Source organism: Rattus rattus, chromosome 1, assembly GCF_011064425.1.
Source record: "Rattus rattus isolate New Zealand chromosome 1, Rrattus_CSIRO_v1, whole genome shotgun sequence".
NCBI lineage: Eukaryota > Metazoa > Chordata > Mammalia > Rodentia > Muridae > Rattus > Rattus rattus.
In genome coordinates, this window is record NC_046154.1 from 41,229,635 (window position 1) to 41,256,160 (window position 26,526).

General features: G+C 46.8%; 1 protein-coding gene across 8 annotated transcripts in view; it reads left to right on the forward strand.

Annotated features, from left to right (window-relative positions):
* The window catches only part of Eri3 (ERI1 exoribonuclease family member 3), a 125,531-nt gene that overhangs the window by 72,076 nt on the left and 26,929 nt on the right, over positions 1-26,526 (forward strand). For 5 of the 8 annotated variants that reach the window (XM_032900087.1, XM_032900095.1, XM_032900040.1 and 2 more), the window contains exon 8: positions 21,031-21,172. The exons of the other annotated variants lie outside the window; for them this stretch is intronic. In XM_032900087.1, the coding sequence (XP_032755978.1) occupies positions 21,031-21,172 (142 nt within the window). The remainder of the gene's footprint in view (positions 1-21,030; positions 21,173-26,526) is intronic. 8 annotated transcript variants of the gene reach the window in all.

The following is a 26,526-nucleotide window of genomic DNA, read 5'->3' on the forward strand; positions in this document are numbered from 1 at the left end:
TTCACTGGAAGACCTGACTGGTTACAGGAGGTCTCCATATCCCCTGCTGTGGAAGTCTCAGCTGTGGTCACCCTCATAGACTCCCAGAACCTCCCCTGTCCCAGAGATGTCCATATAGCCATTCTCACTCCCAGTCCTCTCCCAAACCCCCTCTTCCCATACCTGATCTCCATCTGTATTCTCCCTCCTCATCCCCTCCCTCCATCCACCTCTGATGACTATTTTCTTTCCCCTTTTGAGTAAGATTCAGGCATCCTCCCTTGAGCCCTCCTTATCACTTAGTTTCTTTGCGTCTGTGGATTGTAGCATAGTTTTCCTGAACTTTATGGCTAATATCCACTTAGATGTGAGTACATACCGCATGTGTCTTTCTGGGTTTGGGTTGCCTTGCTCAGCATGATATTTTCTAGTTCTGTCATTTTGCCTGCAAATTTCTTGATACCCTTGTTTTTTAATAGCTGAATAGTATTCCATTGTGTAGGTAGTAATGTTGAGCAAGTGTCCTTGTGGTGTAGTGGCACACCTTTTGGGTATGTGCCCAGGAATGGTGTCAATGGTTAGGGTTTCCATTGCTGTAAAGAGACACACTGACTTTTCTACACTGGGCAGAGCTTCAAAGCCCACCCCGACAATGACACACTTCGTCCAACAAGGCCACACCTCCTAACAGCACCAGTCCCTGTAGGCCAAGCATATTCAAACCACCACAAGTGGTGTACTAGGTCTTGGGGTAAAACTATTCCCAGTTTCCTGAGAAGCTGCCAAATTGATTTCCAGAATGGTTGCACCAGTTTGCACTCCCACCAACAATGGAGGAGTGTTCTCCCTGCCCTACGTCCTCGCCAGCACCTGCTGCTGCTTGAGCTTCTGAGTGTACCCATTTTGATGAGGGTAAGATGGATATCAGCGTTGCTGTTGGTTTTCATTTTCCTGATGTCTAAGCACGTGCAACATTTTTTAAGTGCTTCTTGGCATTTAGAGACTCCTCTGAGAATGCTCTGTTAAGCTATGTACCCCATTTTTTAATTGGGTTATTTTGTTTGTTGATATCTACTTTCTTGAGTTCTTTATGTTTTTTGGATATTAGCCCTCTGGCAGATGTAGGCTTAGTGAAGAACTTTCCCATTCTGCAGGCAGCTGTTTTGTCCTATTGATGATGTCCTTAGCCTTGCAAAAGCTTCTCAGTTTCATGAAGTTGGATTTAAACTTGTTGATTTTGGTTCCTGAGCTGTTGGTGCTTTTTCAGGAATTTGTCTCCTGTGTCAATGAGTTCAAGGCTGTTCCCCACTTTCTCCAGTTTTAGGTGGGGGTCTTTGATCCATGTGGACTTGAGTTTTCTGTAGGGTGATAGATACAGGTGTGTATGCGTTCTTCTACATGCAAACATCCAGTTAGACCAGCACCTATAATGTGGGCTCCTATAAAATATAAAGTAAGTTATATCTTTCTTACTTCAAGAAGGAAAAACCAGGGCACAGTCACAATAAGGGCAAACCCAACTCCAGTAGTGTAAATAATTCTGAATCTCTTTGTGTCCAGGACTCAGGATCTTCTGGACTCTAGGGCACTTTGGCAGACCATGTCTCAGTCTCTGCCACCCACAGTACCAATAACTTACCTGGTAGCCTTATGCCGGCTCTGCTGCGTGCCTGTATTTCTTGTCCATCCCACAACTCTGGCATTTCAATATGCTGGGCTCTACTCCAGGGGAGGCTGTCCATTCACCAGTGACCTCTTCAGTGACTCCAACCCTGACACACAGTACCAAGCCTTAGCTTTTCTTCATGGCCCTTTTAATTCTTCAACTTCCATGCTCCCAAACCCAGAAACCCAGAGACTCTTTAACATTACCGTGTGCCTGCCAGGAAAGTATTGCCCTGAGGAAATACTCTCGGAAAGTTTTGTCTCAATGATGTTCATCTCATCTTAAGCACAGCTGACTCTTTAGCCCCTGATGACCAGAACTACATTTACTCAATTTAAAATACTACATTAACAGGGCTGGTGAGATGGTCTAGTGGTTTAAGGTAACTCTGGCCAAGTCTAATGATCTGAATTTGATCCCCAGGACCTGCATTGTGAAAAGAGAGAACCAGCTGCTGTACATTGTCCTCTAGCTGCACTCCCCATGTGCACAAACACAAATAAATGAGTAAATTTAACATAATAAAATAATTTTTGTAGTATCACATAATCAGTTGCATTAAAGTTTCTAAAGCTTCCCTGACTTGTCTCTGAAGCAAGCTAATCCTCCTTATCTGCACTGTTCTCAACATCTTCTTCCAGGCTCTCACAGAACGGGTTAGTGAGCGTCGAGCACTCGGTGGCCTTTTCAACCCAAACTTCCAAAAGTCTCTCTACAGTCCTCCCACAGACAACATAGCTCCATCTATCACAGCAGAACCCCATGATCCTGGTGTCAGTTTCTATCCTAGTTTGAATTCCTTCTTCCCCATGATATGTAGGTTTGTCTCAAACTCACAAAACAAAAAGCAAAAGCAAACAAACAAAAAAGCAGAAAACAACCTGATGGCTTGGTGACTTTTGTTTTTCCCTGTGAGACATTTGCTGGCAACTAATTGGGAGGTCTGTGAGGGCTAACAGGAAGTAGGAGAGGATTGCCGTCCCTTTGGGAAGTAACTGTGGAAGCTAAATTGAGGGCAGAGGAGTTATAGGCAGTGTTGAGGTGAGGGTCCAGTCATGTCGATGACATTAGTTTGTAGCAGAGCCACTCTGTGCAGAGGTCTGATCTTTCTTAGCAGAGCTTAGCAGATTGGGGGTAGGTGTGGAGAAAGGAGGACTTAGGTTTTTCTGGGGTGGAGATTTTCTGTAAGGAGTTGTGATAAAAAAGAACAGGGAGTTAAAAGATAACTGTCAAGACAGCAGTTGACAAGACAGACTGGGGGATCTAAGATGGATATTGAAAAGAGGAAGGCTCATCCAGATGTGGACAAAGCAGGTGGGCCCTGCTGACATGAGGAGCAGGTGCAGTAGGCTCAGCTGAGGGTGCCAGACGGGAGGGTGAGATGGCAGGTTGAACAGTGGAGTGTAGTGGCTGGTGCTTGGAATCCCAACACCCAGGAGGCTGAGGCAGGAGGTTAGCTGCAAGTTCCAGGCTATCCTGGGCTATAGAGTGAGACTGTATCTCAGAAAAACAAAAAAGGACTAGGGAGGTGGCTCAGTTGTAAGAGTGTAAAGTGCTTGCCACACCAGCATGAAGATCCCTTGCACTAATGTAAAAAGCCAAGTTGGCACTGCGCAACTGCAATTTCAGTGCTGGGAAGGGAAAGGCAAAGAGAGGATCAGGTGCTGGAGGTCATCTGAGACCCTTGAATCCATAGCAAGTTTGAGGCTAGCCTGGGTTACATGATACTCCGACTTAAATAAAAAAAATTAGGATATTTGAATTCATGATTTTTTTTAAAATGGGATATTGGCAATTTCTAAAGTACAGCCACAGAAGTAGAATGTTGTTCTAAAGAAGGAATTACGAAACAAAAAGGTTGGTTGACGTACATCCAGAAAGATGTGTGGGGGGTTGGGGATTTAGCTCAGTGGTAGAGTGCTTGCCTAGCAAGCGCAAGGCCCTGGGTTCTGTCCCCAGCTCCGAAAAAAAAAGAAAAAAAAAAGAAAGAAAGAAAGATGCTTGGATATACACCTGAATACAGAAAATGGCCTTTACCCAGCCAGTGCTTATGCATGACATATAGGTACAAATGAATGTCTAGATGCATGCCTACACATATGTAAACAGTCCACCTATATGCAGACTAAGCTGTGCAGCTGTGTGTACACATACTCATAACTGTCACAACCTGCCTGGGTGGCCTTTGTGTGGGAAAGTAAGCAGGCTGGTTATCCAGTCCCATCTGGCAATTGGGACATGGGGGCTGTCTAGAATTGAATAGTCAGATAAAAGCAGGGCGTGGACTGTAGCTCTACTTTCCCATTGCTACCTGTACTCCAGTTCCTGCTGTGCTTCCTGTGTGCTCTGAAAGGGTGAGCTTAGGGCCAGACATCAGGGAGATTGGAGAGGAAGAGGAGAAAGAACTTTTTCGGTCTCTCCAAGAAGCATTGTGTCTCTGACAGTCTCTGGGAGGGGTAGCAGGAGAAACTGCTGAAGGGAGCAATGGAGTCTACCATTGAGTGTGACTTTTTCTGACCTTGGAGCATTCAGAGTCCCAATCAGTGCAGTAATAAATTAAGGGCTTTTGGAGGAATAAGTTCTCCGCCTTAATGAAGTTCTTTGCTGGGGGCCATCAGCAGGTCAGCAGGTCTTGGTGCTGTGGATTCGATGCTTCAGTGAGTATCTGAGCCAGCAGGGAAGCCAGCAGTCAGGAGTGATCCAGAGTGTGCTCTTCAGGTTGCCGTTTGGATCCTTTGTAGAAGGGGCCGAGTGGTGCCTAGCAGAGCCCTTCTGCTAGGACTGCTGAAAAGCTCATTTGACGAAACAAGAGCAAGCCTCAAGGGAAGATGAAATAAGCCATGAGTACCTAGAAGCCCTGCAGTGCTCTGAGAGGGAAGCTTGCACTCATGGCAGACTCGCTCTTGAGTTCTATGGGCAGAACCAGGTGGGGATTGTGGTCTAGGTCTTTGGGACCGTCCAAAAGCAGTTTGCTGCCCATGGCCAGTGGCCAGTCCCATTGGACACCCAAGACCTCTGGCCATCTTTGAAGAGTAAGCAGGCTAACTAAGCATAGGGTGCAGAATGCACAGCCCCAGGTGGGAATGAGGGCATGGTGGAGCACAGGTATGGGGTCAGAAGCTGGCTTGTAGAGGGTGCCTGGGCTGCTTTGAGCAGCGGTTGCTGACCTGTGAGTGGGACCTAGAACCCAGGCCTCAGGGCTCCTGTTTCTGAGTTCTTTCTTCTCAGCCTACTCTCTGCACTGTGTATGCCTGGGGCTAAGCTCTTGAAGTCTAGTCCAGAAGTAGAAGGGAAACAAGGTGTTTAGTATCCGCCACCAGAGCCACAGGGAATGTCTCCTTTCTTCTTGCCTCCCTGCCCCCATGGTGTAGTGCCCAGCCTGGGCTTTTCCTTTAAATATGTCTTACAGCTGTCTGAACTCTGAAATTCCTTTCACTCCTTCCCTTGCCTTGTTAACATGTGTTGCCTTTGGGGTAATCAGGGAAAAAATATTATGTCCTTTTACAATTACCGGGTTTTGGAATATTAAAATGTCTCGCTGCATCGGCACTGTTATTTTGATTGGTATTCTAACCTTTGACTAGCCCATAAAGCGCGCCGCTCCTGAAGCCAATATTGCAGGACTGAAATTTAATTCCGAAATGATTCCAGATAATAGGGAGACAGATAATATATGCATGAAGGATATTATGTTTGGACTAACTGCAGCAGGGCCAGGGCTGGGGAGCTGAATAATAGCCCAGAGTGAGTTATAATCTGTGGGACAGAAATGCCTTACTGTCAGGGCCAGGAGAGGAACTCTTAAATCAAAGGCACAGGAAACTGTGGTCACAGGGTGCTCATTCTGACAGGAAGAGCACTGGAGCCAAGAGGGTAGCCGTTGAGGCTTTGCCCATTTTTTTCTCTTCAGCTATAGAACAAGGTCCTGGATGATATAGCTCATTGCTGTCTTGATATCTATACTTCTCTGCTTCCCAAAACATAGCACACTTCTTACTGCTTTTCAAATATACATACACATAGTTGTTCACCTCTGTTTCTTATGTTGCTCCCTTATGTTTTATTTTCTCCTTTTTATATATTTAGAAAACTCCTGTTCATCCTTCAGAACCCTATTATGTGAGCCTTTTTATCACACACACACACACACACACACACACACACACACACACACACACACACATACACACACCTCTAGCAGAAAGGAATCTGTCATCTCTTTCCCTATGGCTTAGAACTTTGTACAAGGTGTATCATACAATGCACATTTGTGTTTTCTACTAGCCTGTGAGGTCCTTGTGGTCTCTGTTTTCAATACCCAGCCCTGGACCCTAACAGTAGGCATTGGAGGATATTATCTGAATCCACATTAGTCAGGCGGCTGTAGACAGATATCTGTCAGATTTTGCCAAGCAAACGGGCTTATAGAAAGTAAGCATCTTCCTGCAGGCAAACAGCCAGGAAGAGGTAAATCCTGAGTCAAGTGTATGGGTCTTAGGTGGGCAGGGAAGGGCTAGTGGTAAAGTGCACAGACACCCCCATCTTTCTTGATCCCCGTAGTGTAGTCCTCTTTGCTTCGGGCTCTCTGGTCCTGAATATTTGTGGGACTTGAGCATGGAGAGAATGAGACCTTCTGTTGTTGCCTTTAACCATTGGACAGTTTCTCCACTCAAAAGACACTTCTTTACTATGAGTTTGTAGCCAAGTATCAGAACAGTGTCTTAGAAAGGACACCTCAGTGTGCTGTGGAAAGCTGTGAGGTGGGCAGAATACCTGGGGTCTCAGGGATGTCTGAAAACATCGCAGACATTGGTTTCCCTGCAGGCCTTGGGGCACAGCACTTAACAAATGTGTTGGTAGAGAAATGTACTGTGCATACCAAACTGAGAGAGGACTTGGATTGGTTTAAAAGTTGTGCTGTCTATCTGTGAGACTTGCCCTTCCTTTAGTGAGTATACTGGATCTTAGGGATGTAGGGATGTGGCTCACAAGCCAGAGACCATCATGCCAGAAAGAGCTTTGGAGCCTGGTGGGTCAGACAGGCTCTGTAATGTCCCTGTCAACTAGCCTTCTGAGCTGGAGCCAGTCCCTCCCCGGACCAGTAGAAAACTACTGTCTTGGCATCCTCCCTTGATACTTGGTAGTTGTGGGGGTTTAGGAAAATCACTTAACTTCATCATGCCCCAGCATCCTCTCTAAAATAAGAAACGTAGTATCCTTGTCTTAGAGTTGACCTGAGAGTGAGTGAGGCATGAGCATACTTGAGTTGCCTCGGTACTTGTTAAACCCAGCTGAGACGAGCAGGTTCCAAGGAGAAGAGACATCAAGGAGATAGAAGTCCAGGTATGCAGTGGGAGTCTGCCCTCAGGCACCATGGAGAAGAGCTCTGCAGCAGGTTCATCCTGGACAAGATGGGGTCAGCACCCCCTTGCATGGTGTCGCCCTCAGTGCACATGGAGCATCAGTCAGCCTGCCATCTCAGGCCTCACTATTCAGTGGGAATGTAGTTAGATTCAGCTTAGACGATTGTTAACTGTCACCTTACAAGATCAGGATACTTACTTAACCTTTCCTCAACACTGGTTTCTGTGTGTGTAAAGTGGAGAGAATAATTAACAACACCAGATGTGGCTCTAAATACCGATACCAGCGCCTTAAGCTGCCCTACAGGGGAAGGAGGAATGGAACCCTGAGTGCTTATACCTCCCACAGCCAGCAGCACTGGGGGGTGGAGCGCAGGCACTGGAATGAAGGCCCGCACTCCAGAGCCCATGCTCTGAGTTATTTTTACTGGGGGTTGGGTAGTGAGACAGTAAGTTAGGAAAGGTTTTAGCAAGGAGCCTCCTGGGGTGAGTTCTGAAGATGAGTAGGTTTTCAGGGGGCAGTGGGAGGAACGTCTACTGCTGGCCAGATCAAGGGAGTACAGCAGTGATTTTCCATGGTTAGCTACCAGTGTGGGCTTGTCATGTGTACTTCTTACCAGGAGAGAGCGGAGAGCACATGAGCCAGGACAGTAGCTCTAAGAAACCACCGTGTCTGTCTGTGCAAGGGGGTGGGGGTGGGGGGAGAACTATAGGCCAGGGAGCTCCAAGATATATCAGCGGTAGCAGCCCGAGCCTGCTGGGGAGAAGGCTGCCTTCCTCCATCATATGGGGTAGAGTTGGGGGAATCCATGTGAGCATGTCTGTAAAGCTCTTAGAAGGGTGCCACATCCTTCTGTGTGGGATGGGCACCTTGTCATGCCAGTCGCTGGGTGCCTACCTAGTTCTGCATCTTTGGTTGCAGAATAGGAGAGGGAGTTAGCTTAGGGTGGCAGGAGTCTGTCTTCTGCCAAGGTCCCTGCATTCTCTGAAGTGGACCTCACCCCAGAATTCTTGTAGTGGCATCTGTGGCAGGTTAAACTGGGCCTGCCGCTGGGCTTGTCTGTCCCTTCTGGTTGCAGCTCTGTCTGTATCCTGTCTCCTAGTCTAGGTCCCAAGTAAACATTTTCTTTGTGACCTTCAGACCATTCTGGATTTGTTCTGGAACACAGAGTGGGGAGTTCTGCTTGCTTATTTGAGGGCCTCTCTAACAGACTTTGTTAGACTTCTGGCCAGCTACCAGAGTCCAGCATAGCTCCGAATCCATGTGTCCTCCTCATTTCATGTAACCTAGTCCATCACTGGGGGAGACCCTGAGCCTCCTGAAGAAGGGACCACTTTGAATCTGATCTGCTTTCACAGAACTAGAGGGCAGTAGGGAATCTCAGGAGTCACTCTGGGTGTCCATACGATGGAAGAGTGACGGACTCTTTGGGAGAGGTGGGGCATTTCTGCAGGAGAATGCCAGAAGGGCTCAGTGCTCCTCCACTGGCTCTCAAGGGAACTCTGTCATTCTGCCTTTTCCTTGGGTTTGGCTTTTGTTTTCCTTTCCTTTACTTTGTTGCTATTCTGGCCTCTTTAAACTGGAAGGAGTTGTAGAAAAGTCAAGGCTGGAATTTCAGGAGGCACAATCTTGCCTCCTGTGTGCCTGCCACACTGTCATCCAGTCTCCCTGCTAAGGTGGACATGAACATGGCTGTCAGGGTCAGTAATAGTGGAGCGCTAGTGCTCTGGGCCCCAGCTGGTGCCAGCCCACACAGCACACAGTTCAGCATAGCACACAGGAGCCTCACAGCTACTCAGCAAGGAGTGCTAGGCCCTGTCTTATGGTGCTGAAGTAGAAACTTAGGTTAGGAAGCCTGCCTGAGGCCAGGTGACCAGGAAGATATAAGCCAGGCTCTTTTCTTCTATAGTTTCCCTCTTGTCATTTGCCCAGTAGCAAATACTACCTGAAGGCAGCTCGCTATCTGTCCTGGTTTAAGCTGGATACAAATGCACAGCAGCCACCACAAAGTTAGACAGTCAGTAAAAGCCAGGGCTGTGGGAAGGATAAGGATTGGCCTCACATTCCAGTCCCTACAGAGTGATACCTGTTTTATGGGGATTTTTGAGTGTAAGAAGGTGTGCCCATGTATATATGTGTCTATGCACATGTGTTTAGAAAAGTATGTCTCCTCATGTCCACATATGTGTATATGCTGATATGTGCACATACCCACACAAGGATGGGTGGGAGTTTGTGGTCTATCTCCAGGTACCAGCAATAGGCAGACGAGGCCCTTGACTCTAGAGGGCAGCATGGTGCAGTACAAAAAGGCCTGGTGAAACCTTAAAGTGGACCCTCTCTGGTGTTGGGTCGCCTGCTCTGGAGGCTTTGGGATTTTTTTTAGCCAATGAATAAAGAAGTTAGAGCAGTTTCTCTCATAGTGCCCTCTGTCTGCCATTGCCAGTATGAGAATGTTCATGGCATCTGAGGTTCCTCCTTTTGCTACAGCAGAGAGCTAAGGGAGTGACTCAGGATTACTATTAATGGGATGAAATACCATGACAAGAAGCAAAGTGGGGAAGGAAAGGGCTTATTTTACTTTTTTTAAAAAAGTTTTTATTTTAAGGATTTATTTATTTATTTTATGTATGTGAGCAAGAGGGCATCAGATCCCATTACAGATGGTTGTGAGTCATCATGTGGTTGCTGGGAATTGAACTCAGGTCCTCTGGAAGAGCAGTCTGTGCTCTTAACCACTGAGCCATCTCTCCAGTCTAGGGCTTATTTTACTTATACTTCCACATCACTGTTCATCAGCAAAGAAGTCTAGGCAGAAACTCAAATGGGTCAGAAACCTAAAGGCAGAAGCTGAAGCAGAGGCCATGGAGAGTACTGCTTACTGGCTTGCTCCTTAAGGCTTGCTCAGCCTGCTTTCTTCTAGAACCCAGGACTACCAGCCTAGAGGTGGCGCCACCCCCGTGAGCTGGGCCCTCCTCTATCAGTCACTAATTAGGAAAAGGCTTTGCAGACTTGCCTACGGCCTAACCTTATATGTAAAAAATTTTCATTTGAGGATTCCTCCTCTGCAGTGACTCTAGCTTATTCTGTGTTGTCATAAAACTAGCAAGCACAAGGCAGAAGAGAGAAGGAGGCTTTTCATTTCCTGTCTCTTGCTTTACTCTGTAACATTGGAACTACTTCAGGAGAGGCAGGATGTAGCCAGGCATCTGTCAAGAGCTGGGCCAAAGGTGGTGTGGAAGTTTGCTGATGATGGTACCTGTCAAGAGTCTGAGGTAGCTGTCAGTGGCACAGAGAGCCATTAGTGTGGGCTTTACTAGGAATGTGTAGGCTAGAAGCTTGTTGTCAGCTGGATCCTCTGAGGGATGGAAGGGGCAGGGAAAGGGCTCTCAGTACTATACATGCAGAGAGATCAGGCCGTCCTTTGGCCTTTGATCCCTTCTGTTTGTCTCGTTAGTTTTAGCTTAGCTGATCCAGATGACTCTTGGAAGTGGAGCTTTGGCTTTTTCCATCTTCAAGTGGGATTTTAGCAGGGATCTGACCCATTAGCTAGCCTTCAGTTCCCTCTCAATTCTGGGCTGACTAGCTGGGTCCCTACAGCAGGATTAGACAGCATGTGTGTGGACTGGGCACCTCAGAGCTCTTACTCTGTGAGGACTTCTGACTTGGTTGGACCTAAGCCTTGGTAGTAGGTGGCCTATGTGCTGCCTGTTCAAGGACATCTGTATTTGCAGTCATCTGCTAGACACCAAGGACTCCAAAGCCATGTGTGTTAGGGCATTTGGACTCAGAGGTGAATCAACCTGGTCTTTACCTGTACAGAACTCCTAGTCCAAAAGAAAAGATCAGTGGGGCCATAGGCAGAGGGGATGGCAAGGGTTTCAGGTTACAGAAGTGGTGAGCGCAGGGGCAGAAGGTGTGTTTACATGCCTGTGTTCTTAACAGCAAATTCATGTTTAATGAAATTCTTCACTGAGTCAAAGTTTACAAGAGGCAGAGGGGGCATATGAACAGGCAGACAGGCTTACATGGTCCCTGCCTGTTCACACTACCCTAGGTTGTCCTAGTTGAAGGAGTGACACTCTTGGGAATGAGCAGGGATGTGCATGTTCAGAGACATGTGCCCTGGCGTGCATTCAGGGAGCTGTTAGTGGACTGTCTCTAGCACCACAACTACTCTTTTGGTGTTAGCCCTGGCCTTGGCACCTACTTGCTTATAAGCAGGCAGGCAGGCTGCAGGCAGATCCCAGAGCAGGCCCTAAGCCTCCCCAGTGGTGTGTTTGCTGTGCCTAATTACCCGGCAGTTGTTTAACTATGCAAGCTGCATGCCTGCCTTTATTGCACTGTGATTGCCAAGCTGCCTATGGGGAGTGTCATAAAAAGATATAAAATGCCCATTATCTGTCTGACGCCCTCCTCCTGGACTGTGGGTGTTTGTGTTTTATTTTATTTTTATGGCTCCAGGGAAGCTCTGCAGGAAGAGAAGGGAGGGATGAAGAAGGGGAGGGGGAGGCCTTGTAGGAATTGGGGGTTGGGAGACCAAGGAGACCCTACATACTATGCTCTGAAGAACTCTACTGACCAGAACAGAGATAATAGAAGTTGGCAGGTCTTAAATGGGGAGAGAATGCTCAGGAAATAAGACCAGATCTTCCCCTCCCCACCTACATGCAAGTCTTGTAGTTTAGTTTCTACCTCACCTCTGTGGACTCCTCCCTGAGTGTAGGCCTTCTGTCTTTGGTTCAGGGCATTCCAGAGTCTGAAAAGAGGCTGTAGATAGTCTCTCCTCCTCTAGCTTTATGACTCAGATTGTGTGTTTGCCTCTGACAGCGCTGTGGCTTGCTTTAATAAAAGGCAAAGATATGGGTATTGCTACCTGCCTCCCTTACTCTACTGAAGCCTTTCCTCCCTACAGCTTCAGGAGCCCTCCTGCTAGCCAAGGTGATGCTTTCTGGTTTGAGACTTAAGGAAACCCTCTAGAGCAGGAAAAGGAAGTAACCAGATAGATCATCAGTCCTGTGCAAAGCAACCTATTTGAGGTCAGAGGTCAGAACTCAGAGACCCAACCTTGAAGACTTCACACTGTATAACTATAGTGCCAAGGTTCAGGAAATGTGTCTAGAATGTCTATCAAATGAGATTGAGTTCAGTGAAGTCATTAATTCATCTGTCTGTCCTCCCATCCATCTATCCATCCATCCATCCATCCATCCATCCATCCATCCATCCATCCATCCCATTGAACTGATATACACTGGTATTTCACTATCCAAGCACTGAGAAAATAATGAGTGGGATAGACAGAATTCTAGCCCTCAATAGTTATGAAAAATATATTTAGGGGACTGGTTCAGTGGTTAAAGCATCTGCTGCACAAGCATGAAGACTGGAGTTTGGGTCCCTGGGATCCATGTAAATGCTATGTGGGCCTAGTGGCTCACCAGTAATACTGGCCCTGGGAAGATAGAGACAGGGAATTCCCAGAGTGAACTGGCCAGAGATACTCTTCATATCAGTTAGCTCTTCATATGGCAAAGAGACCCTGACTCAACAAGATATCCCAAATTCAACCTTAAGTGGCTTCTACATGCATGTAAACATATGGACTGTATCCACATACGTGTTCTCATACATACATATGCATATACACATAAGCATATCATATATACAGAAAAAGGGGATATTGTGACTTCTAAACCATGCCCTTCCAACTATGCCATGTTGTTTCTCATTCACGAGCCATCTAATCCCTTAGAATATTCTATATTACCTATTTTTTTCACTTCAAATATCTTCATGTCTACTGAATGAAGTATAAAGTCTCTAGCCTGATTATTAAGACTCTCCAGTATACCTCCCACGTACACCAAGATTGCCTGTGTGGTGTATGTTCAAGCCTTACATTTACATTGCTGCACTTGCCTGGAAAGGCCTTTGCTGCACACCTGTTCAGTAAATTTCTGTATCCTCCAAAATCCTGCGTCCTCTGGAAGAGCAGCCAATGCTCTTAACCACTGAGCCATCAATTTAGCGCCCCCCCATTATACTTTTTTAAAATAGTTTTATTGAAATATAGTGCATGTACTATATAGTTCACTCATCTAAGATATATAATTTGTATTTTACTGTTGTCTTTGTAAGGCTCTATAGCCAATTTTACCTAAATTGAGAATATTTTGTCCTCCTTAAAAGAAACTCCACTAGTAATCATTTTCTACTTCCTCCTCCTTCCTGCTTGCCTAAACATCCCATCCATGAGCAAAGCCAGTTGACTTTTAATCTTCTGTGGATTTACTTATTCTACAGGGTTCATACATGTGGCCTTCTATGATGAGCTTTTTTTTTCACTTAGCACAATTTCCAAGGTTCATCCATGTTTTGCAGTAAATCAATCAGTTCTTTATTTGTTGTTACTGCAAGTAATACATTTCGTTGTATATATATGCTGTATTTTACTTCCCTCTCTCCCTTTCTTCTTCATTTCCTTCTTTCTTCTTTTTTGCTTTATGTATATGTGTGTTTGCTTGTCTGTGTGTGTACCATGTGTATGCAGTACCCACAGAAGCCAGAAGAGTGTGTCAGATCTCTGGAACTAGAACTGCCAGTGGTTTTAAGATACCTGGTTTGGGTGCTGGGAACCAAACTTGGGTCTTCTACAAGAGTAGCAAGTGCTCCGAGCTGCTGGGCCATCTCTCCAGCCCTTATTTATATATTCTAAAGCATGTTCTTATCTGTAGCCCAGGCTAGCCTGGAAAACATTATGTAAACCAAAGTTATAGTTATCCTCCTGACTTACACTCTTCTGAGTGCTTGGATTACAGGCTCATGCCATTATAGTCAGCCTACATTTTCCTCATTAATTATTGGGCATTTGGGTCTTTCCTACCTTTTGGCTGCTGTAAATAATTTTTCCATGAATATCATACGCAAGTTGACTCTCTTCATTTCTCTGCATGTTCTCTCTCTCTCTCTCTCTCTCTCTCTCTCTCTCTCTCTCTCTCTCTCTCTCTCTCTGAGTGTGTGTATATGTATGTGTGTGTGTATTGTGAGGTTCCTGAGAGTAGGAAATCACTACTGAATCCTCTTCATTTATCTCATGGGTAGCACTTAGTAAATGTCAGTGAATAAAGACATGCATATCGGAGCATGGTGGCATATTTCTGTAATCACTTGGGGAAAAGGAAAACGCCCTTTTTCATTCTCTTTTCCCTTCAGGGCACAGTAGCAAAGTGTATAATGGCACATGGGCCCAAGCTGGAGCGTGGTTAGACACACATCAGTGTCTTAGACCAAGTAATTGTCATTGTACTCTTGGCTTCTTGCTCAACAATGGGTGATGAGAGAACATCTCAGAGCTGCGTCCAGTGTAGCAGATATGGCTTGTTTTTAGCTGGACAGTGGATTCCGCTGTTCCTTCTGCTCCCCTCTTCTGAGGGACTCTGGGTTATTTATACACAGAGGGTTGGATCTGTGGAAGAACCCAAGAAGGACAGACAGTATTGGGTTGGGTTGCCATCCGGCTCAAGGCCAGATGTACTTTACGACCATTCAAAATCCAGCTTTCCAGGGAGGAGGAGAAGCTGCCCTGGCCATTCCAAACAGTAAGTAGCCAGTGTGGACCAGATCCATGGAGCATCTGAGAGATTAGTAAAGCCAATATTTCTCTTTTCTCTGTACTTACTCACCCTCATAGTTTGAGCCTTTAATTAGTTTGGGCTTTATTGGGCTAATTAGGAGGTAAGAATGATGGCAGGAGGGCATGTGAAGATGCATCAGGGTAGTGGGCAGTAAATCTAGAGTTTTAATAGGCTTATTTCATAATCAGATGGCTTAGAAAGCTAGGCTGGGCCCCTCCCTTTCCTTCTTCTTCCACCACTCCTTGAAGTGGCCTTCACACTTTGCCGTCCTTGTCCTCGATGCTGGCACCAATGCTGGGATATGGGGGCTCAAGAAGGAGGGAGGAGACCCCACCCGGAGCTTCATTGCCTATGCACGCACCGTCCAGCCTGGCGGCATGATTACCTTGCTGAGAAATCCGTCCAGGCGCGGGGCTGCTGATAGCAATCATTGATTAAGAGGGTAATTGTCCTGAAAATTCAGATTGATCAGAAGGCAGAAATGATAACTTGTGTAACTGTGTTTAAAGCCACGTCCTGTCAATAGAAGAGACTGAGATGTATCGCGCCAAGAGGGGGGCAGAACAGATGGGTGTGTGCTGAGGCGGGTGCCGCCATCCTTCTCTCAGGGCTGAGCAGGATGTTTCTTGTCAGTAACCTGGACTACTGGAGATTCAATCACTTTTATCTCCCCTCTCTCTCAATCCAAATGCCTTTTCATATTAGGAAATTAGAATTGGCCCTGCTCATGCAAGATTTATTAGCTGTGCTGAACAGTCACACCAAAGAGTAAATGATTTTGCTTTGCTCCAGCTTTTCACACATTAGGACCCAACTTCTCCTTCCCTGCTCTGTGTCACTGACTGCCTGGAAGAGTCAGCTCTAGGAGACACTAGGGAGCAAGGAGAAAATAATACTTGGCTTGGTTTCTTATCTCCCAGAGGCCCTTCTGTGTGACACTGACAGCCCTCTGTGATTCCCAGCAGATCCTTTCCTGAGGTCTAGGCCTGTTTCTCGGTGGAAAAGCAAAGCCCCTTAGGAGATAAGGCTCATCCTTCAGATTTAGATGACTTACCTTGGAAGGAGGGCTCAAAGAAGCCTAGAGGACTTGGACATAGCAGGGTGAGGGCAAGACTAAGTTAGACCAAGATTGGCAGTAAAGGCAGAGGATAAAGGGACGGAAGTGATTTCTCTTCCTGAGCCTTGCTTTGCCAGAAATGGGGCTTCACAGGATGGAGCTCCTTTCTAGGCTCGGAGAAGCCGTTCAGTTACTTAGTGGATGAGAGCTTTAAATACAGGCCGGAGAAGGGTTCAGTCACTCAGGGAAGGGCGGAAGGGCCTGTGGCCATGTTTCTGGAACTGTGCTATGACCTTGGACTTGAAGGAAGTATGGGCGTGGACTGCCAGTCGGATCTACTACCTGGAAGGCTAAGGCCCCAGTAGGCCCAGTAGGCTGTAGGGAGGACTCATCCTCCTCACCAGGACTATATAGTCTCTCCTCCTTGCTGCTGCTCCTCAGACCCTTCTTCCCAGCTCCTTGGGCACTTGATCCCATGCTGGAACACCAGTCTCTGTCATCCTGACTCGCTTGCTGTTGCAGATGTCTGTCCAGGGCCTGGCAGAAGGAAGTGTAGGGAGGCCTTTGAGGCTTCGGGGTTTTGTGGATCTACCATCTGTCCATTTCAGCTTTACTCCCTTAGGGTTTCTTTCTGGGCCCTGCAAAACTAGGGGTTTGTTTGTTTGTTTTGTCTTATTGGTTTGTTTCTTCTGAGCTGTCAAGTTACTTCAAGTGAAGGTGCAACCAGAAAACTGAAGAATTGGGGCTAGAAGTGATGGGGTTCCCAGGAGTGAGTGTGTGGACAGTATCCATTGGGGCCCCAAAGGAGAGTTGTGTGTGACAGGATCAGGGAAAAGGAAGAGGGAGCTTGCTGGAGGAAAGTGCTGGAGGAATGTCTGCCCCCCCACCCCCAATTCCCTATATAGTACCATGGACCACAGCATTCTCTAAGTATACCAGCCAACAGCTTTTTACTAACAGTCTGCCTCAGGGTGTTTTTGGCTACCTGTCCTCTGCCTTGGAGAAGCCTGAGTGTTCTAGACAGCTGCTTCTATAGGTTGGGCTGGGCAGAACAGGGGCTGGACTCCTTTATAGTGCTCTCCCCGCTCTCCCCGTGCTTCAGGAGTGTGTTGAGAACTGCTGTACTCTAAGGAACTGCAGCCCTCCTCCAATTCTGATGGATTATGAAGGCAATGGATGCATAGTGCTCCTGGAGCTTCCTGCTGTGGTATGAGTCTGCTCCGGCCTCTGAGCCAGGCCAGCCAGCCAGCAGCCTAGGAATGCTATATAGTCCAGAGCATATATTAAGTCATCTGAGTATAGGGCTGGTTAGGCTAAGCAAAGGAAGAATGGAGGTTCTTAGAGCAACTCAGACCTGGAAATAGAAGAGTTGTGACAATCTCCCTACCTTACCCTGAGTGAGGGAGACATAGTCACTCCAGGGTGATGAAGTGGTGTTGCCTTCCAGAGCCCGTAAGTAGGAGTGACTGGATTACTCATGAAGAACTTGAGTGGCATCCAGGAGAGGACTGGTCAGGGCAGAGCAAAGGGAGTATGCTATAGAGACGTGTGTGGCTAAGTTTCCAGGTAGAGAAGAAAGGACAGAGATTGTATTATAGGACTTGGGTCTGATGAATTCATTGTCCCTGACACACTTCTCTGCCATCATTTGGAGGTATGGCCATACTTGTACTTTAGCAGCCTGATGGCCATCATTCACCGTCTGCTTGGTCTGACCACTGGGGGCTAGGTGCCCTGCATTTCAGCCACTTGGAGTCTTAGCACAAGTGACAGATGTGTAGGACTGTGCCTCACGATTGAACCCCAGGCCTCCCCTGCTCCTGACTCTCTTTCATTATTCCAAGATAACAGGGAAAGGCTCGGATTTGGACTAAGGGAACAGACTTGGTGAAACTTGGGGCAAGCTTGCTCTCCCCTTGCCAAAGCCATTTCAGGCCCATCATGCACCCAGACTCAGCTTCTGGAAGGGCCAGGCTGGTTCTCTAGGCTGCATCAGGGAGACCAGGAAGCCAGGAGACTCATTTTCACTAGAATTTGACCTAAAGCGGGATTGGAAGGGAAGGAAAGAATTTGAACAAAAGTGCAGGCAGGAAGGAGCTGTTAACAAGCCTTTCTTTCTCTTTGGGGATAGAGCATAGCATAGCGGGGTGCAGCCGCCAGCTCTCCTCAGAGCGGCTCTCTGAGGTAGCTGCAGTCTCTAGCTGCTGCCTGCTCACGCTCTCTTTCCTTTTTTCCCTCTCCTCTTTCTCGGCTCTCTCTATTATGGGGACTTGCTCCAGCTCTTTCTCTCTCTTCTGTCTCTCCTTTTGTTCTCTCTTTGTCTATTTATCACACTGTGAAGGTTGAAAGAGATGTTATTAATCTGGGAGAATGAAGGCAGGATTAGTGGTATGAATCGGATTTTGAGAGGTGTAATGATAGAAAGACTCGCTCGGCTGGCGGCCTGCGTGAGCTTGATAAATGGGGAGCACTCCAGACTGACTCGCGCCTTCCTCCGCGCTGTGCGCCCTGCCCGCTGGGGCGTGCCACGCTCTCAGATCTGCCAGCCAGCCCACCCCGCTCCTACCTGAACCGGAGCAAAAAGCCAAGGGTAAAGCAGACACAAATATCTCCCATTGCACTTGGAGACATCATTGCCTTTAGCACCCTTTTCAAGTGGAGGCCTGCGGAGTTCTCAGACTGTGGGCAGAAGGAAAGGGACCTAGACTTCAGGCTGGAAGAGTACCTGCCTACTTCTGGGGCCTGTACACAGAGCTTCTGTCCTGTCTCTGAAATGGCAGTCAGGGATCAAGGAGTGACAAAGCAGTCTAGACTGACCAAGTCAAATACCAAACTGTATATGGTATATGATAAGGAAGTGTGGTTGGGGGATTGGGGTGGGCAGTTTAGAAGGGACTGGGAGGAGTGGACAAAAGAGATTAGGAAGTGAGATGATTAGTAAATTACCTTGGGGTAATTATTTAGTTCCATAAGAGAACTAAGGTCCCGAGACCGGAATGGCCTTGCCTGAAGTGATTTTTCTATATCCAGTAGGGGGTTTATATCTAGTAGGGGGTTTGGTTTTTGTTTTTTGTTTTTTTTTTTTTAAAGCAATGCTGTGGATCACATCCAGGGCTTTGTGCATGCTAGGCAAGTGCTGAGCTCCCTCCGCAGACCACTCTGTGCCCTCTTGCTTGTTCTTTGTTATTTTTGAGCCAGTCTTGCTACCTTCCCTAGACTGGCCTCAGACTCTCAATACTCTCTTCTGTTACTTTCAGTCATTATCTTTAGAAAAAAATGTTGTTTGTTTATTGTAGGTGTTGGCACATAGCATGGCAGACCTGTGGAGATAGAGGACAGCTTTTGGGAGTCTTCTCTCTCTTTCCACCTTATGGGTCTTGGGTTTCACATTTACGTCACTGGGTTTGGCAGCAAGTGCCCTTACCCACTTCTGTGCACACCCTTTACCTTTGCACACGGTCTCATGTAGTGTGAGGCAGAGGATGCTCTTGAACTTCTGACCTCCAGAGCGCGGAGATGCACGCCTTACACCTCTGCCCAGTTTTGGCAGTGTTGGAGTTTGAACCCAGGGCCTTGTACATGCTATGCTAGTTAGTACTCGGCCAACTGAGCTACATGCCCAGCTCGGTCTTTTAGCCTTAATCATAAGAGCCCGACTTAGATTTTCAGCTGCTTGGTCTCTGGACTCTTCCAGGATCTTTGGCTCAGGATTCCCTTACACATTTACTGTTCCATCTGTAGCCTCTGTAGGGCATCCTGTTCTTGCCCTCATCAATCGTAACAGCTTACATTTCTTCTTGGAGTTCTTACTATAGCTATGAGTTAAGGGTCACTTGTGTCACTCTATAGTCCGTACCTTGTCCAGTAGACTTGCATTTCTGTGAGGTCAGAACTATCGTTGCTGTATGCAGGCATCTAACTTGACATATCCAGGCCCGCAGTAGATGTTGACAGTGTGCCAGTATGGTTCTGAAGCCTAGATCCTTCCGTTCTATTACACCTGGGTAGGGGCAGACTAATTGACAAAGGGAGAGATGGTGGCTAGGATGGTAGGTGTTTCAGATAGGAGGTTGTTTGGGTCCCAGCTCTGGAGGCCTCACCTGACTCCACAGATTTTCATCTTCCTGAGCAGTCGTCTCCAACCCCAACTTCTTCTGTATTCAGCTGCTTTCTTTGGACTTTGTTGTCTCACGTTGGAGCGAGCGAGCTCTTTGCCTTTACGGCATCTGCCTAGTACCTCTGTAGGCCATCTGGACCCTCCTTGTGATGTCTTCTAGGCTTCATTTCCTCACCAAAGTTCTTAGAGGATGTTGGCCATCGCTTGTTTGGCAAGTGTGTTTACGTGTCTTTCCTTTTGGCTCAAGGCTCATTGAGGGCACTCGTGTGGTCCACTAGACTTGGGTATCTTCAGTATAGTGTTTAGCACAGAGTATTGGCTAAAACCAAACACACAAAAAACCACTATATGAGCAACACAGACAAGAGGGAGGAGGGCCTGGGATGAATGTTTTGCAGCCCTCTCTGTTTTCCTAGGTGTGCACTGTGTGTGAAGGGTGGGCAGATGGTGGTGGCACACACTCAATAAAGGATTATATTTTAATTTGGAAAGCACTTTAGAAACTTAAAGTGCTTTGCCTAAGTGCTGACTGCTATTAGTGTCTCCTTTTTATTAGGAAAAAGGACATGATTTTCTCTTTTATCTTCAGGCTTGTCCAACTTCTGAGAGTCAAACTTAGCAAAATGCCTGCCCCTTACTGAGGACTAGTTACATGCCAGGTTCAAAGCTTTGGACTTGAAACACAGAATTCTGCTTTGCAGACTGGTTCTGACACCCCTGAGGGGATTGGCCCCAACAGCTCAGTATCGGGAAAGAAGGTGGGAAAGACGGGGTCAGTCATTTGACATAGTTCAGGTTCTGTCCATAGCCCCTCCCCTCTCCATCTAGGCTTGGGTGGGGAAACATAAGAACTTACTACACTGTTTAGGGGATATGAGAGCAATCCAGTGGTTAGCAGAAACCCACGAGTCATGTAATATGAAGAGCACCTCTTCAAAGGGAGAGCTGAGAGGGAATGGCCCCAGGAAGTGTTGGGTTTTGTTCTGCTGTCATCAGGGCTGATGAGACCAAGAGACAAAGACTTACAGTTGCTGGACCCAGTGATATTAGAGCTGTCAGAGGCCAGGTCAGAGGGAAGTATGTGCAACAGTGGCAGGAGGAGTCCTAGTGTGGGAGACAGAGACTTGCCCTGGGCCTTGCTGGTTTGAAGGGAAGATAGCACCCCCTCTACCCCTCCAGCCCTCTCCATAGTGAATATTTGATGCTGCAGGTGCAGGCAGAAGATTCAGCTGAGCTGTGTGGCCTATTTCCTGAGCAGCTACAAGGTCAACATCTTGATCTCAGTGTAGATTATCACTGTCAGCCCTGGATGCTGATGGTCCTGTCCATGACTGAGGCACCTGCACTAGGAGGTGAGGACTGGCTCAGCGGGTTACTGCCCTGCAGTCTGCATCTCCTAGTCTGGCCCTAATCTGGACGTAACTAAGATGGGGGTGGGGGAAACTACATCGAGCCTACTGCCTTAACTGGATTTCCATACCTCCTGTTGTTAATTATAGAGATGTAATAATGTGATTAGTGCACGATTAAAAAAAATCCCTGATATGATTACCATGGATTTAATATCACATGATATATCATTATATCGTTATACAGTGACAGATGTAATTGAAATACACTTATTGGAGCCGGGGGTGGTGTTTCATTCAATCCCCAGCACCCCAGGGAGGAAAAGGGCTGGCTAAAAAGAAGCAGTGAGAAAGGAAATTGTAATGAAAACAAAGGAAACTCACTATGTAGTCTTACTCCAGGCAGGTGGATCCTACAGGCCTATCTGCCATTGACAGTGACAGTGCACAGGCAGCTCTGGACAGGCTATCGTCCTCTGCAGGGGCCCAGGCAGCATAGCTCAGGAGTATCTTATTCTCTCCTTTCCATAAACCTTGGTGTCCCCAAGTCTCCTCTGACTCAGCATGTTACTCCACCTGAAAGCACTTAGGACCCTAATGACATTAGCTGAGTTGGCAGCCATCTTCTCGTCCTGGGACACCAGTACCAAATGCTGTGCAATGAAGACCTTTGGTACAACCCCTGCCTTTGCTGTAGGGTGTGGCCTAGCACACAAAAGGCAGCTACTGTGGTATAGGCAGTATACAGTTAAGGAGATGGAGAAGCCAAGTAGTCTACTTACGTTCTATTGATTGGCAGAGGTGGAGGCAACTACAAGGCCCCTGAAGTATGTTGTTGTTAGCCAGAGAGCACAGGGCACCATCAGAAGTTCCAGCTGGGCTTGGGGACATTGAGTTCCTGTTGTTTAACACAGGAGTCAATTTATCCTACTGCTGCTGTAGGCATTTTGGCCAAGCTTCTGCTGGGCCTAATGAATGGATGGGGTTCCCCATAACTGAAAAGCTCAGGGAGAGAGAAGGGCAGCAGGAGTTTTCACATAGGCACGTTTCACACAGTTCCAAGAATGGCTGAAGGATTGGCACTCTACTGGGTGAGGAGAAATGGTTCTTAAAGGGCACTGGGTAGGAGAGAGTTACAGCCTCCTGCACAGCCAGAGACTGTACCCTTCCCCTTTCCTTCCCCTCTTCTCCCTCTCCTTCCCTTGGTACAGCATCAGGAGATAACAGTATGGCTATTGTTCTTAGGTGTCTCCAGTGAGTTAGCAGTAGATTGGTAAAGAACTCTAATGTCACAGGTGCCGATCAGACTGTAGGTAGATTCAGAGTCAGGAAAGACTAAAGGAAGGCACTTTTGAGTGGAGTGTTGAAATAGAAACAAAATGTAGGCAAAGGAGGAGGGTGTTCTAGGCTGCTGAGTGAGCGTGAGTCATGGAGTGAGAAGCATAGAGCCTGATGGGATTCAGGCTGACCCATTCGTTTCTGGCTTAACCTACTGGTTTGGTGGTAGTGGTGGGAACCCAGGAGAAGGTGTGGCTTGGATAGATGGTGAGCTGTGTTCTAAACATACTGAGAATCAAGTGCATGTGTGAAGTCCACATGAAAAGGCTAAGTGAGTAATATGTGTGTTTGGTATTTAGTAGCAATAAAAAAAAAAATACACATGTGGGGCTGGACAGATGCTCAGTGTGGTTAAGAGCCCTGACTGCTCTTCCAGAGGTCCTGATTTCAAATCCCAGCATCCATCTGTAGTGAGATCTGATGCCCTCTTCTTGTTTGTCTGAAGACAGCTACACTATACTTATATATGTAAATAAATCTTTAAAAAAAGAAAGAAATACACATGTGGAGGGTAGATAAGTTGAAAACAAAAGAGTTGAGGACTCACCAAAGGAGAGGTAGCAAGTAGGAAAAGCTAGGAAAGGAGAACCAAGTGTGTCACATACCAGATAGCCAGCTGTAGAGGACACTGTGCAGGAGTGTGAGGACCATGGCAGAACTACAGAAACTGAGGGACCCAGATGTCAAGGAGAGCATGGGAAGAAGGTGTTCAAAGATGGAGTGCTGAAGATTCTGAAGAAACTGCAGCTGCCTGTAGATGAGGGCAGCAAGGCAAGTATTGTTGACCTCAGTAGGAGCAAAGTGACAGGACAGCAATGGAAAGCAATTGTAGGGAGTTTGGGCTTGGTAGGGAGGTAAGTGCAAGAGAAAGGAACAGTTTTGACAAGTTTCGTTGTTAACATATGGGCTAAGGATGTGAAATAAATCGTAGCTTAAAAAAAAAAAAGGATAGGCTCTGGAGAAGTGGCTCAGTGGTTAAAAGCACTGTCTGCTCTTCCAAAGGACCCAGGTTCAAATCCCAACACCCATGTGGCAGTTTACCATGGTGTGTTATTCCAGTTCCAGGGGCTACAACGTCCTCACACAAACATATATGAAGGTAGAACGCCATGTAAATAAAATTTTAAAATATTTTAAAAGTATGTTTTGGGTTTTTTTTTTTGTTTTTGTTTTGTCGTCTTCCGGAGTCAGGTATACTTTGTAAACACCTTATATACTAGTTCACTCAATCCTCACAGTGTGGAATTGGAGCCGGTAACTATTCTTCAAAGACGAAATTGGTACCCTGACGTCCTGTGAATATGGTAGACTTAAGCAAATGCTTCAATGCAAATAGAAAGGTGCTAATAGAAGATTGGGTTAAGAATTTAAAAATTTTCTTCTTTTTTTTATTAATAAGACTAAGCCATTGACAATTTTGTACATGTACATATGTATGTTGGCTATATTCCCCTATTATATTCTCTCGTCCCCACCCCACTCCCTCTGGACCCTGTCTTTTCAGTAAGTTCCCCTCCTACTCTCCCGTCATTTTGAAGCTACAGATTTAGAGTGGAGCAAGAGCCTGAGGGGGTAGGAAGGGTTCACTTGTAAAGCTCAAGTGTGGGACTGGCTGTAGACAAGAAGTAGTGCACCCTCTTAGAAAGGAGAGGCGAGGGCAGGTGGGCAAGAACAGCCTCTTTGTAACAGCAAATACTTGAAGGAATTTTGCCAGTGACTTTTATTATCTTTGTGTAACTAAGAAAGAGTAGGGTTTGGGGTGCTGTGGAGTGTGTGCTAAGATAGTGATCATAGATCCATAGTGACCATTTCCTGTATAGAAGTCTGACTTTTTGTAAACACTTAGCTCAAGCGCAATGTGGCTAAACACTGTTGTTGGGCATTTTCAGGAAAGGTGTGTAAGACAAGTATTTAGGGAAGTTGAAGACTGGGAGATGGGTAGTTGAAATAATAAGGATCCAGGTCTGCTAGAAAAGGGATTGGTGTCATAAGGAATGGATAGACTACGGTGGGGTGGAGGCCAAAGCAGAGTTAGAGACAGTGAGTACAAAACTTACATGTATCAGAGGTCAGTGCAGTTTGTCAAGATGAGAGTTCAGAAAGGAAGCAGTTTGGTGGTGATGAGGCCCAGGTTATAGCTGTGGGGAGGTGGAAGGAGGCAGTTATGGTTCATTGTAGAATGTCATTAGTGAGAACCTAGAGTCAGTAAGTTGAGGGCAGATTTTCTGTACTGTGTTACTCTGTATGTATTGAAGTTGCCCACAGTGGTGATCATTTGGAATGAAGTCCCACAGGTAGAGAAATAGTCTGGAAGCTACAGGGGAGAGGAATTTGAAGATACCTACAGGATATATGCAGACAAGAAGGAGGTTCTGGACCTGCAAGTATCACCCACTTCTGATCATTCCCAAATTTAAGGATCCCAACAAATTCTGGAAAGTTCAGTTATATGTAAAAGCCCTGGCTCTCATGCAGTGGCGAGGGCTGGCAGGCTGGCTCTCCCCTTCTTAACCAATATCATAGGTTTTCTCTGTGACCTCTAAGGGTTGTTTTGAACTTCTTCACTTTTTGACTGTCTTAGGTAGGACGGTCTCACTATTTCATATGGCTGTCCTGGGCTGGTCTTTACTTGATAGCAGTTCAGGGCCTGGACAAGTATTCCAGCAACTGGGGTGGAATCTGACTAAGCATTTTTGCGGTAGCCTTACAGTAACAGTATTTCTGTACTACCATGGAAACAGTCATAAAAACCCATCCTGTTTTCAAGGAAGAGGAGGAGACACAAACTTTTGGTGAAGAGATAGGAGATCCTGTGGCCATCTTTGGAAAATACAATTGGTGTTAGGCTAAACCTTTAAAAGGAAAGAGTAGTGTTCCTAAAGGTAGTGCACGCCTTGGGTGATGACATCACAGGCAAGTGCCGTCATCATTGTTGTTTCTTCTTCTTCCTCCTCCTCCTCCTCTTCTTCTCCTCCTCTCCTCCTCTTCCTCCTCCTCCTCTTCTTCCTCCTCCTCTTCTTCTTTCTTCTCTTCCTCCTCTTCTTCCTCCTCCTCTTCTTCCTCCTTCTCTTCCTCCTCTTCCTCCTCCTCCTTCTCTTCCTCCTCCTTCTCTTCCTCCTCTTCCTCCTCCTCCTCTTCCTCCTCCTCCTCTTCTTCCTCCTTCTCTTCCTCCTCCTCTTCCTCCTCCTCTTCCTCTTCCTCCTCCTCCTCCTCCTCCTCCCCTCCCCTCCACCTCCTCCTCCTCCTCTACCTCCTCCTCCTCCTCTTCCTCTTCTTTTATAGTACAGATAACTGTGGAAAAATGTAGTAACTCACTCAGGTTTATAGTGCTGACTTACAGACCCGGTGGAGTCAAGTGCAGATTTGTTTTGACACCCGAGCTCCCAAGTGCACTGCCCTTCTGCAAGGCATGGGCTGCTGGATATGCCCTAAGTACACATGGCATACCCAATCTGCGTTTACTTGTGGTTCCGGTACTCAGCTTACTGGCTGAGTGCTGGGAAGGCCAACACTGTGTTATAGTGGTAGAATACCCTATTAGCGTACACAAGGCTCTGGTCCCAATCTCTGATGCTTTAAATGATCACCTGGTGATAATTTAGGTAGTATTTTCATTTGGCAAACTCTCATGCTGAAGAACCTCCCTTCACCTTCCTCTCTGGCAGTTGTTAGGACAGTGACAGACTAGATTTGGTTGCTAGTCTTGAGAAATGGCTTACCATTGGGCATTTATGCAGGGTGACAAGTTATCCAGAGGTGTTAAAGGCCTACTCCTCTCCTTGTCAGTGGGGGACTGGATATGTTAGTACATGGTGTTCTGGAAGTTACTAAGTAGTCTACTTTTGTCTGCAGTATGAGCCTTTTACCCAACCTCCTTCCTGCCCTGACCACTGGCTGTCAGGTAGTGTGTGGGTGGGCAGGGACACCAGCGCAGCTGCTGATGCCTCTTCTTTCCTCTCTGAAGGATCCGATGCTGCTGCCGTTGAGGGCTACTTCATCTATTAAACCCAATACACTTG